This window comes from Rhea americana, unplaced genomic scaffold (genome assembly GCF_003343005.1).
Source record: "Rhea americana isolate MKP2758 unplaced genomic scaffold, rheAme1 scaffold_225, whole genome shotgun sequence".
Classification (NCBI taxonomy): Eukaryota; Metazoa; Chordata; class Aves; order Rheiformes; family Rheidae; genus Rhea; species Rhea americana.
In genome coordinates, this window is record NW_028186341.1 from 1,213,924 (window position 1) to 1,227,480 (window position 13,557).

Here is a 13,557-nt window from a genome sequence, read left to right on the forward strand (position 1 = left end):
AAGGATGTTTCCTACATCCCTGCCCTTCCACAGGACAGTAACCAGAAGGCACTCCAGAATTATTAGGGTGTTTTTTTCTGTAGTGGGATTGTATCCATCCCTGTTGGGCGAGACAACCAATTCTACATAGATCTGCTGATACCATTTGCCAAAATCAGTACCAGAGCAGCCAGATTGCTTCAAAGAATCAACATGAGAAGAGGCAGAGGCTGCAGGTGGTGAATTTCAGAGAACCAAAAAACAAAAAGTATCATTGCTAGAACCTAAGCAAGCTCACAGCAATCTTCCTGGAGTGTTTTGCAGTTCCTGTCAACAAGTTCAGTCAGAAAAAAAAATCCCTAACCAAAGGCGATCCTCTCCATCTTTCAAAGACACAGAAAACATCCCAACATCAAATAAAGGAACTGATGTTATCACAACCTGACCACGGCAGAGTAAAAAGCACACTATCCCCGGACTCTTCCCTATCATTCACTCTCATTACTCTCTGCACAGCTTTGTACTCCTTCAGCTCCACTAACCATGTACACCATTAACTTGATCAGTCAGCGAAAGCCCAGTTAATTCAAACACTTTGCTTTCTCTCCTTTTTTATAAACTCAGGTGTTCTTGACAAAATCAGCCTGACCAGMAGTTACTTGCAGAGCTATGCCAATGGATACAAGGGTATGGATCCTACCTCAAGGAGGCAGCAATTAAGAGCTATGAAGGCAGTCACTTTTTAACCCAATTTTGCTGCAGGCAGAACACCATGTCTGACTGCAACAAAAAAGTGGCTTAATTGGACTGTAGGTTTCCCAGGGGACTYTCACTAGGCAGGACATGCATCTGTGGCTAGAGACAAGCAGCTTTTCTTGCCTTCATTCATTGCCCTTATCTAGATCAGCATATGTATCCTGTCATATTCAAGTCCAGCTCAGCCAAAGCTATATCATATTGTCTTTGGAAGGCCCGTAAAAAGGGACAGTTAAATCCTTTGTATTCTTTTGTGAGATTCTGATCTGCTTAAGGAGATCTCCTAGACGTCCTAAAACTATTGTTGAAAAGGGCCATTTCCAATCTTTATAATGTCAAAAATATTAGAGGTATCTTAACAACGCAGAGATTTCAGTATTATTATTTACTAAGTAGTAACAAATTAGCATGAATCTGGTAATAGTAATTTAGCAAATTTGTCCCGCATGACTGAATGGAGTCATATTTTTCAATAAGGTTTTGATTAAACTCACCTCTGGCAAACAGAACTCAGGCACAGAGTCTACAAACACATGGCCAGAGCACTCCTTTAATTCCTGTGAGAGAAGCACATCAGTAAACAAAGAGACGACACAAAAAAATACAACCCAATGTTATACATGAGAGTTTCATTTCAATAGAGCGGATTTTGTGACTTCAACCTCTTTTTATTATAGGCAATTTCCAGTCCTTTACTACATTAGGTTTATTCCCCTTCCATACACCATTTGCTACAAGCAGACCTGCCAAGATTGCTTTCCTGTGAGATGGGGCTGCTTGGTACTACAGGGGATAAGGACCTTGTTTGGAGGAACAGAGAGAGCCCTCTTGTAGATAAGAAAAGAGACCCTAGGCAACCACTAGCTAGTTTTGACAGGGCTATGAAGGGAGGAGTGAAAGAGCTTATGCTGTCCTATAAGGCTGAGTTTTCTCTGCTCTTCCAGCTGCAGGTGCGTTGGCTGGGAAATCCTTAATGACAGAAGCTGACTTTGTTTATCAGAATCAGAGATAAAGTATGACCTGGAAAGCGGATTGTGAAGACTTCCTTTTGGAGCTGGTGCTTTCCTGACCTGGAAAGTATGCACAGCAGCTTACTAGTGCTCTGGGTACTTCATGGGTTTGGAATCTAGTTCCTGTTCGCTGTAACATCAAACTTTCTCCRTCTCACTAGGAGTAGGATAAATTTTTTTGCCTTGTCCCAGTATACTTGACCAAACATCTTTTAGGAATCTAAGCTCTCTGTGGCACTTTTGTTAGATTTATCTCTACTGGATCTCTGATCCTCTGTTTTCTTCCTTTTTTTCCTTATGATGCTAAGGCTGACTCATCAGAAATCTTTGTCCAATGAACAGTAACACTCTTCAGGACTATGTATGTAAAACAGCAAAGCGATAATATTCTCYAATCTAATCCCAATACACCTCACAGGTTACCTGTCACCTACACTTTGCCATTTTCTGCAGATACTTCTCTTGCTTGTCCCAAAAGCAAGGGGTCTCAGCCAGCTTCAGATGACAGAATTAAAGATTGAATCCAATTCTTAATAATTACAGTGCACCTGCCAACTAATAACGAATGAGCAATTACATCTAGTGGCAGAAGTCTCCTAACCTCATCTCAAGGGAGTTCAAAATGATTAAAACTACATCGCAGTGAATTTCAATGCCTCTCCAGGACTTAAGTTTTATAACTGCCATCCAGAGAGTACAGTAACAGGAATGTCCACTCGACATGACAAAACATCCTCCTTTGACTCCTATCCCCTCCTTTTTCCAGCATGGGTCAAAGTATTTGCCATTCCAAGCAGTTACAGTGGTCAAGGTGAAAGAAAGAGATGCTGCCTTTGAATTTCTAAAATGATTTCCACTGACCCTGCACTAGCTTGAAGGTTCTCCCACATATATACTGTAGCAGCAGTACCGCAGAAGTGTAAATACGTCATATAAAAAGTTACTGACAGCCAATTGGTTCTTTGGACAGAAATATAGTCTGCATGGGGTCTGCTATGATTTGACTGTAGAAGATATGTAGACAGCAAGGTATTTTTGAAGGTCATGGGCTCTGAAGGGACACAAGGCTGGGTTTTAGGAGAAATAAATTCTAGGGAATTCAAGCTGGGCAACTCCATTTCTGTCACTGAGCCTCTGTAGCTCTGCAATTCCCAGTTAGCATGTGGTCTGAAAAGAGTTGTTACTATTTTACTAACAGAAGTGCTGCCTATCCAGTTTCTTTTGTTTCCAATGAGAAGAAAAATCAGGTCTTTAATCTGTGATCTTCAGCTCCCTTGCCTGCAAAAATCAGATCAACCAGTTTTGTCCATCTCAAATAAATGCCAAAAAAGCACCTATTATTACTGTTTTCCCTTTAATGTTCACATAGTTGGAGAACAGTCTATTAAAACCGTACTTGYTCTACTGATATCTATAGCTACATACATCTGAAATGTATCTGCCTATTTTAMTAACATCTGACATATTTTTGTGTTCATTGTCCCTCTATAGCAGATCAAGCTGGATGCTGCAGTGTCTGCTTTTGGTTGAAGTCCCAGATAAATTCTGGCTACAAAACTGATGTAATGAAAAGATGGGGGAAAAAAAGAAAGATTCTGTGCACCTGGGTAATGCCTGTGTCTTAGAATTAGGAGCCTGAAGATAAAATCCTCCCTGCTATGTCCAGTGGCAGAACACATGTTGATTTCAACAGAGGCCAAAGACATGCTTTTCCTTTGTCACAGGCCTCCCACGGGCAAACCATCCACTTTCTCTTCATTTTCCTATCTAAAAAAGAGGATGATACTAACCTAATTTACAAGTAAGCTATGAAGTTTTAGTGTCAGAAAAATGAGATTGTTGGATAAAAGGCACTATACAAAGGCAAAGTGCTATTATTTATGGAGCTCTGTGAAATAAGAAAATATTCATACCGACAATTTCTGCATYTTAAAAGGATTTTTGAAAAAGCTAGGCTACCTCTGAAAACTGAAAGCCTCAGAGTTGCTATCGGCATTCTGTTTCAAAAGGTTCTGCTCTGTAAGGACATTATGGCTGATAACAGTACACACAGAAAACTTTGCAATGAGTTGGCATGGAATTATTGTTCCTATAGTGCCAACTTCAAACCTGACAGGTGGCTTTTTGCGTGGCAAGAAAATTCTAACGATCAGTATCTTACCTTGTCCAGAAATGTGCTTCCATCTTTCAAAACCCAACCAGGAAGTTTCGACAGCCTGGGGCTGCAGAAAGAGAGAAAAATAGCACAGCAATATGAATTATATCATTATYACTCATTAAGCACAAACCTTGTATTTGGTGTTGTACAGGAAGAGAACACCATCTCTGTCCCCTGGAACTAACAATCTCAATAAAACAGACAGACAGTTTCACTGTGCTTAAGTGTTCACTGAAATGACATTTACAAATCATGATTATGACATCTATATGTAAAAAGAATAAGAGGAGGACACATGTAGGGAGTTTGATTTTAGTCATTTATGGTGATGGTTTCAAAAATGCTCGGTGTTGTCCCTGCGGTGAAAGTGGCTGGATAAATGGAAGCAAGGCCAGGAGAACACTGAGTGCATTTGAAGCTCTATGCCGGAAACAATAAAAAAACCTGTAAAACTAAAGCTGCTTTGGGATGGAAGATGACAGGCAAACATGCACATAAGGCACTAAGCAACGGCAACGAGAAATGAACACTCTGGTCTAGGTCATTTATAGGCACTAGGGTTGCAATTACATCCACATAAACCTTGGCTTTGTGTTCAGGTCTCACTCTGAAGACCCATTCTGACTGCTGTACAGTATGTTTATCTGCGTTGGAAGGACAAAGAAGCAACTAGGTTCTGCTGCAAAATGTATGTTTTAAGCTGAGAGGTTTGGTAACAGTCAGTAACTGCAAGGGTAACAGCTTTTTTTACCCCCTCTTTGTTTTAAATGCTAATAAAGAAACTTCAAGGGTGACATTACAACCCACAGTTTACAGTAGGAATTGCTGCAGCATTTCTTGCTACTATACCTTAGGGACTATTAATACTTCATTGTGACACCTCACTTTTTCATGAACCTATAACTTAGCTGTACAGCACTGTCTGCACAGATTTAAGCACATCCACAGAAATTCAGAAATGAAAARGGAAACAAACTTAAGAGAGTCAAACTCACCTGGAATCAAGCCCTGCAACAACTTCAGATTTTGAAACAAAACCTGAGAACCTGACTGCAACGAAATCTGCAAGTGCTTTCCACTAAACTCTGCAGAGAGGTAGCAAATCATCAGCTAAAAGGGCATTCAAACTTAAGATCTTGAACAGAGGAGGTGATTCAATGGCTCAGAGGAATGTTGTGTTCACATTAACATCAGTATCAAAGAATTAACTGGACGGGTACTGCAGAAATCACAAGGAAGGAAAAAAAAGGAAGTTGAAACTGAAGGACTGAAAACAGAAGACAAGTAAAAGCAGGAGGATGCATGATCAAAAAGCAGCAGAAGAGGCTATGCTAGAGAAGTACAAATCCCTTTTGAGGACAAAAAAGCAATTCTGGAAAAGTCTGGTCATAGAAAAAAATGAAGTGGCTAAATGTACCCCACTGACATGTTCAAAAGCACAATTTAAGTCCAGTGTTTTSGAGACTGAGGAGTTTGAGGGAAGTTTGTGTGGAATGAGCAAAATAGCTAAGTGAAGAGCTGAGAGAAAGCAAGAACAAACCACTCTGATGTGCAACAGCTTTGACAGATGAGAGAGGAGAGGAAAGAAAAGTTGGCTGGAAAGGACTGCTAAAGATCACTAGCCCAGTGTCTCACGCCAAACTAACACTTGACTACACCAGCCACGAGTCTGTCTAGCTGAGTCTTGCAAATCCCTGGAGGCAGAGATTCCAGAGCCTCTCTGGGGATCTGTGAAAGTGCTTTCAGAGCACTTTATCACTAGGAGGTTAATGTCCAACCCAAGCATCTCAAGGCACAGACTGTGGCCACTCTGCATATTATACTGTCTGCTGTTGTTGAGAAGAGTTTGGTTCTGCTGTCTTTGTGACTTCCTTTCAAGCAGATGTAAGCTGTTATTAGCACATCCCTTGCCTTCTCTCTGACAGAGTAAACAAGCTCTGCTCCCTCCAACTCTCCTTGCAGCCATGGGCTCTTGACCCCTAATCATTTGGGAGCCTTCTGAATGCCCTCTCTAGTTTCTAACATTCCTCTTGAACTGGAGACACAAACCTAGACCCAGTATTCCTTGTGTGGTCTCAGCAGCATGAGGCAGAGGGGAATAAACTTTCTTTTATGTGCTTGCCATATCCCTCCTATTTTAGCCCAGTGTGTTTTGCCATATTCATGGCGAGASAGCACCACTGACTTGTATGAAACCTGGCATCCACAGAAGAGTACGCAATCTTGTCAAGAGAAGCAAAATTAGGAGATGAGTCCGGAGAGTGTGGGTGAAAGTAGAGCAAGTGACACAGGGAAGAAAGTGCTCTTTACCTTGAAGCCAAGGTGTAACAGTTTCTGCAGACATAGTTTTGACATTGTAATAGAGTGATTGATTAATCCAAAATAGCTAGAACTGTCACATAAATAATGTGAGCAAGCGTGTCACTGCTAGACAGGAAAGGTTAAGAGCTTCCCACATGTTCATTTTACCACTTTGCATTTGACTTTGGTATCAGGGAGAAAATTTCAGTTGACAAACTTGCTCTAAAGTACGTGAACTGGCATGAAGTGTTTGGCAACTGCAGGTATTTTGCACATGTACCATTGGCTGGTGAGAACAGGGACTGCCATTTCCAGGACAAGGTGGAATCTAAAGACCTTTTGATGGGCCTTTTTTGAAGAGCAAAGAACTCCTTTAATGAGACAAACACTACAGCACTTTCCTCTTTCATAGATTAAAGCACAGGTTCTCAAAGTGTTTGCTCAAGGAGAGTCCCATGCCAGGCAAGACACAGGCTCTAGTCRCATAGCAAAGATCCTATGTAATGTTATACCTTTATGCTCCACAGAGGTTAAAATTAGGGCACCTTTGCAGACACCAGAGAGAGGCTTTGCAGGACCAAGCAGTTCACTGGTCCAACTTCAGGGCCTCTGGTTTAAAAATAACAGAGAGAAGCATAGCTCTCTCCCATCGAGGTCAAGGTTTCTAATGGGTCCACCTAGCCTAGCTGCAACAGGAAACATTCCTGGCTGTAAGAGGAAACACAGTTGTTAATTGGCTAAGATCTGAGACCTATGTTCAACCTCTTGCTCTGTTACAAGCTTCATGCAAGACCTCAGGTAGTCAGTCCCACCTTTAGTCTCTCATCTGGAAACCAATGATAACGTCAGCTCTCAATCACCCAGTTACATTGTGTTGATAATACACATTTGAGTTTAAGATGCATACAGGCTTCCTGGTAATAGAAACCAGACATATAATGGCACTAATATAAGTACTACAGGGAGATAAGGAATTTTTAGCCACAGCCACATTCTTCCTTGAATTTCTAATGCATTTCTGTAACTCCCTGCAGCATATCTGTTTTGTAGAGTACTGAAGAAATCAATTACTTGCCCAAGTCCATGTGCTTAGGACAACTCTTGCTGTAAGGGGTGTTCAATCACTTTACCGACAAGATTGATTGGATTTAAATCCAACTGTTTGCTCCCATTCCACTGGGCTATCAGGGGTCAAATCTGACATCCTTTCTTATTGAGTTTGAGTCATTTTAATGCAGACATTCTGGAGGTACTGGGGGAATTCCAGGTTGTGACCTGCAATTTGGCTGCTCATTCCCAGGGTCTGCTATTAGCAGACAAAGTTAGCATACCCCCAGGGAGCATCAATGCTTGCCTTCTAAAGAACCTGCTAAGCCTTTGTTCGATCACCTAATTTTTTTACTTGTTCCTTTCTCAGTTTCCTTTTTTTGGGGGGTGGGTGAGTGGAGGGGACAGGAAGGAAGGGAGAAGGCTCAGGATGGAAGCAGGGGAAGCTAATGCAAGGCAGCTCTGGCTCTACCCAAATTTCCCAATTTTTCTGGTACCTTTCAAAGTTTACTACTGCCTCTGTATYTCTTTGTTAGCAAATACATTCTAGAATCGGACAAAAATCAACTATCCCACTGATTTATCTTGAGGTACCTGCTGTCTTCTCTCCACTGTATCTTGAGCTCCATGTTTCATGCAACAATGCATTCGTTGTCTGTTCTTTTTATCTCCAAGAAACAATTCATAGGAGGTGCTGCACAACTGCTTTAACCTCATTAGGTTTAGGTCAGTTATGGAACTCTCTTTGCAATCATGATCTCCCTTTCCTTTCACCCAAAGCCTCCCCTGAGCCCAGAACATGCCTCACTTGTTTTCTTGTGGATCAAAGATACTAAGTGGCTTTTGTGAAAACTCCTACTAGTTTCCCCTGACCAAAGACCTACTCATATCCACCTCCCAAGCCACAATATTTGTAACTTGTTTCATCTTWTGCAAGACATAAGACACTTTAATTGAACATCCAAGTCCAGTTACCAATCCAGGAAGAGACTACTCTGCAGTTGCAGCATAGAAGGAGCCTTGATTTCAGGATTCAGTTCTAGGCTCTATTCCTTATGGGATTCTGGGCAAACAGGACAATTTCACCGCCATTCCATTCCTGGGCCCAGATGCACTGCGCTTTCATTTATTTAAGTTTTAAAATGGGACAACTATGCCATCATGTTGGCTGACAAGGACTATTAAGTGATATTTTTCTTTACATTAGCCCATGCTCTGAAGAAAAGCTTGAGCAGATGGTAGTTAAACACTGCTTACTGGGCTCCATGCACTGCATCTCAGTTACCCATTTATCTCATCTTGCACAAAGAAGCCAGAAAGATGACAGATATGTGACCTCACTTGTGCTGAGCAGTTGCAGCAATACTTTACTGAAGCTTAGAATAAATTATCTAGAAAAACCAATCAATAAATCCATAAAATGTCTTCCGTCTACTGAGTCAAAGGACGTTATTTTGATAAAGAGAATTTTTAAGTGAACAAAGTCTATTTATGATATCAGATGATGCTGTTCATTTGTACTCATCCGCTCCCTCCTCCCAATACACCATTTCACGCAAAGCACTCCAACTGCAACCCAAGAAGACGTAGACTAAGTGCTTACAGGTCGCAGAACATACCTCTGAACCAGTGGCAATGGGAGGAAATTGAGGGTGGAGGTCATATCCAGCCCACAATCCAACATGATGGTGGTGGATTTGAACTTGAGTACATTGCATGGTAAGGTTGGATGTCCTGAGAGGCAGTACTGAAAGAAGAATATGAGAATGAGTTAACCGTGATCTTTATCAACAGAGCAACCACCCTGAAAATGGTCTTTTTTTCCTAATTTTTAAACAAGAGGTAGTTTCATGAACACTAAAATGAAATCTAATTTTCCACAAATCTGTCACACAACTGCGTGTGTTCATTGAAGTTTTCCCCACACTAGAGTATTAAGAGGCATATTTTCTTAAGTCCAGCTTTTCTGATCTTTAACAAGGAGTGAAAAAATGACATAGGCCCACTTTCTATTTTAGGACACACAGAGATTCCCTCCTCCCACCTATTTTTACAAGCCCCTTATGAAATTTGTATCTTTAAAACTCAATTCTACTGGCAAAACTTGTCTGAAATTGGCTAGAGAATTTGAAAAATACTTGAGAAGGAAAGGGAGGGAGAGGATCCCTACAGCATCACAAGATTTACTTCCTTGAAAAACCTGGCTAAATGAACAAACCCAGAACAGCCCACACCTTCTGCAGCTCCTTGGCCCAGCTCAGCAGAGGAAGCACACAACATGTGCACACAGCAGCAGTCTGGGGCATGCTCTCACCTGCCTTTTGTCTTGCTAAAGGCAAACAGGAAACCCTAGGGAATGGACAACCCTAGCAGAATGGAACGGAACGGTTGGTATACTGAAAAACCCCAAATGAGCTTAATGAGCCAGTAAGCAAGTTACATACAGGGGAACTTAAGCATCATCAAGATGTAGTCACCCCTTGTATGGAGAATGGCAAATATTTAACAATGAACAGGAGTGGCTGAAGCTTCGAATAAGAAAAGTGAATAAAAATGTCATCTTGAATAAGTAGGAGTAAAAACGTAAACGTTCCAACAGTGTGGCCACCTTAACATGAGGGCTTCTCTTCTTTGGCAAGGAATTCAATGCGTCTTCAGGGACTGCAAGAATAGGAGATTCTGCATCTCATATAGAAGAGCTTGCATCTCCAAGTTTGGACATCTGGCAACACAGCACTTCTCAGACGGTCAAACTTGGATTTTAAATTCAAGTTGAGTCTGAACAAGATTAAAAATAACAATTGGTTGTCCATGCACTGCTTTGAATATAAAAACAGTTCTGGTCATTTTTTAAGTCATTTATATCTTATGCTTGCTTTCTACACTTCACTCTGCTAAGCAGAAAGAAGGTAGATTTATCATTTTATTTTCTACCTCTGCCTATGATGCATTAACACAGGACTGCAACTGCTTGGATTAACAACTCCCAAGGAGACTGTTCACATACATTCATCAAAAAGCAGTTTTTAATTGTATTCAAATGCTAAAAAGTTATTAAACTCCAAATAGTAAATTAAAAATAATCACAAAGACTTGTTTTAAAATTGATACAGCCTTAATTATTAAAAAGCAACAATACGCTTGCTTGCTGTTAGCACAATTTTAAGAAAACCTTAAGAAATCAAGCCAGTGAAGAAGTGAGCAGATCTGTAAAGAGTTCAGTTGCTTTATTTGTGAATGCAAAAAACACATGTGAAATTAAGTTTTCACTAGACTAGAACTTTGACAACTGAAGGTACAACTGAAGTAAATAGGAAGAAATGAGGAGGAAAAAAATCCAAATTATTTTTATAGCTTTTAAACTACTGGTAATTAAAAAAGGCTGTGAAATATCACTACTTTTATCAGCAGAGTACTTTCTTGCTCTTTTTTAAAATCACGAATAGGATTATGACCCTGACATCTGCAAGCTAATTGGAAAATCTTCCTCTTTTCTTCTTTAACAGCATCTACAATAATCTATATTTAGCTGTCAAGCTGTAGGAAGTGGATTCTTGGGAGTCAGTGCATCATCCTCCTCTATCAGATTCATGTGAAGTGATCAAAAAACTTCATATATGCTGTACAGCTACTTGCACAGGTGACATTTCTGGGCCTGTACAATTAGAAAAAGTTCTTTTTCTTTTTAGGAATCCAGGAATTCTAATATCTGTGTTAAAGATATCCACACAAGCACTATAAATGTGATAGATTATTTCCCACATAGATTATAGCAGTTACTGTTTAAAATACATCCAGACACTCCAGTTACTAATATTTGTGATCTGACTAAAGATCTTATGCTAAGATTTGCTTGCTTCTATCTTTTTTCATTATGACTGAAGATAACTGTAGCTAACCCAATAGGTGCTTATTCTTGTAATTAAAAAGTAGTAACGGGAAAAGGTCACAAAATACATACAAAATACTATATATATGCCCATCTCAGCTCACAGCATTCTTGATAGGCTTTATAAACTGGATGAAAGTTTGACAGAGCAGGGCGCAAAAAGATGAGGGGTTAACTCCAAATATTAGGATCCTCCTAGAGAAAGGTTCTCAGCGGACATCTGGTTCAAGCTAAGTGCTTGCCAGCTCTGAGTGTCTCTGGTGATCTCATGTATGGCAACGTGACAGAGAAAAGAGACAATGTCTCAGACTAGCAGCTCCAAAACACTGAAGATTTTTCAGGTTAACGCCAGTGCTTTGAATTCCAACTGAAGCCACCATAGACTGCAATGCTTTTCCAATATTAATATCACATGTCAGCTTAAAACTTAGGGGAAAATTTGCAACTGGATTTGCCTGAATCAAAGCACATCGGAATTTGTAGGAATCTCCYATTTTCACTGGATTCTGAATCAGGTCCAGAGTCTGTTGCCTCTATCTTGTTCTTCCAAATTCAGACTAAATATATGACAGAAGAGGATGAAATATCATCCAACACTTCCCTCCACAACACTGAGTGTCAGTCACAACTCCAGACAAACACAAGATGAAGAATGTGGTCTTACGCTCCTGGCCTCCAAGTTTGTAGACAGGTCTAAAAATATTGTAATACGGATTTGAGACAGTTTGTATTTCTCTCACCTCTCCTCCCTCTCTGCCTTCCTACAAGAATAAGACAGGTTTTGCTTCTCAGAGTATAGACATAACAAAGAATTCTGCATTTCTACCATGGTTTTCATTTAAAGATTTCTCAGCTGGCTTTTTGTTGTGCCTTATATCGATTTCTACAATCGTGCAGAACTGCTTAACTTTGCACAGTTTCTCCCACTAGTAATATTCATGCACACAGAGAGACTTAATCAGACACATAAGATTACGCAGAATCAAGCTCTTCAGCCACCTGCCTACTGCACTAATTTTACATGCTTACACCACAGCCATTGATTTACTAGAAGTCACGAATAAAGTGCAGAATTCAGGTCCACTTCTATGAAGCTTTCTCAAGACAAACTGCATAGTTTCAAGGCTGAGATACAATCCTACGCTTAACAGAAGTATAACTTCAGGTTAACGAAATCAAAAGTAACGCCCAGAAATTTTGAAAGCTGTTTCATTTTTCATTTCCAGACAAAGAACTGCAGCACATCAAGTGTAACGAGGCAATTCCTCCTGGAAAATAAGTCAGCTTGAATGCAAGGTCTTTGGAAAACTTAAACAGTCAAAATAGGAGATTTATACTGCAGATATGAAGAAYGTGGATAATGCATTTTCTAATAACCTTCCTTTAAAAACATTGTATTATTGGAACAGAATATTTGCCAGAATCACAGTTCACCCTTGACAGGACCTATTCCAGGATGATTTTCTTCTGAGTACTTATTTATATGAATATCATAATAACCATAAAACAGRGCATGAGCTCTATTATGAGCCATGGAGATTTATTAATATTTCTAAAGTAATTTCGGCAGAAACCACATGTGCAACAGCTCTTGCTCCAAGGCTGAATTCTTGTTCAAGGATATGAAGAGAGAGAAACACCTCTTCCTCCCAAACCCCGCTACTACTTTAATGCGATTTAAACCCCTCAAACCCAGGCAGCCCCTGAATCACCGGCGGGAAGGCTGGCAGGGGGACGGAGGAAGGAGGGGGCGAGCCGGCTGCGCAGGCCCAGGCCCTTCGGCACACACAGGGGCCTCACGGCCGGCGCCGCAGCCGGCGGCTCCTCGCCGACCGTTTAACGGTCACTGCCGGACCGGCGCCGGCCGGATCGCGGCGCCTCTCCCGCGTGCCCTCCTCCTCCTTCTCCTCCTCCTTTAGCTGGACCCCCAGGGAGGACCAGGGCACTCTTCCCCCTCCCCCAGGGCCTCAGCGTCCCCCCCGACCCTCGCAGCGCCCCTGACTACCCGGACTCACCAGCTTCATGCTTTACCCGGCTCTATTTACTGCGACAATCCTGCCCCACCCCCCGCTTCCTGCCTGGCCCCCGCCCCGGAGCATCATGGGACTTGCAGTCCTCCCGCCCAGGATGACGTCATGGCCAAACCCGCCCCCTCCGCTGCCACCTTGCCCCCCCCTCCAGAGGCATGCCGGGAATGGTAGTCCGCTCCGCGCTTCGCCCCGCGCTCCGGTGGCGTGCCGCGCCTCCCCGGGGCATGCTGGGAGTCGTAGTCCGGGGGCCGCGACTCTCCCCGTCGCCCTGGGGGGGGAGAACTACAAGTCCCAGGGTCTCACAGCGGCAGCAGGTGGGAGCTTGGATGTTGATATCAACATGGCGCTTGTCAGACAGACAAAGACAGTCAGTCTGGTGTGATTGAG

The 13,557-nt window shown here is 41.8% G+C and overlaps 1 protein-coding gene across 2 annotated transcripts in view; it reads right to left on the reverse strand.

Annotated features, from left to right (window-relative positions):
• Positions 1–13,219, reverse strand: part of INTS9 (integrator complex subunit 9) — a 69,518-nt gene extending 56,299 nt beyond the window's left edge. For both annotated transcript variants that reach the window (XM_085305670.1, XM_085305669.1), the window contains exons 1-4: positions 13,156–13,219; positions 8,871–8,998; positions 3,907–3,967; positions 1,230–1,292 (exon numbers count right to left, since the gene is read on the reverse strand). In XM_085305670.1, coding sequence (XP_085161796.1) covers positions 1,230–1,292; positions 3,907–3,967; positions 8,871–8,998; positions 13,156–13,164 — 261 coding nt within the window. In that variant the 5' untranslated portion in view covers positions 13,165–13,219. The remainder of the gene's footprint in view (positions 1–1,229; positions 1,293–3,906; positions 3,968–8,870; positions 8,999–13,155) is intronic.
• Positions 13,220–13,557: the final 338 nt, after the last annotated feature.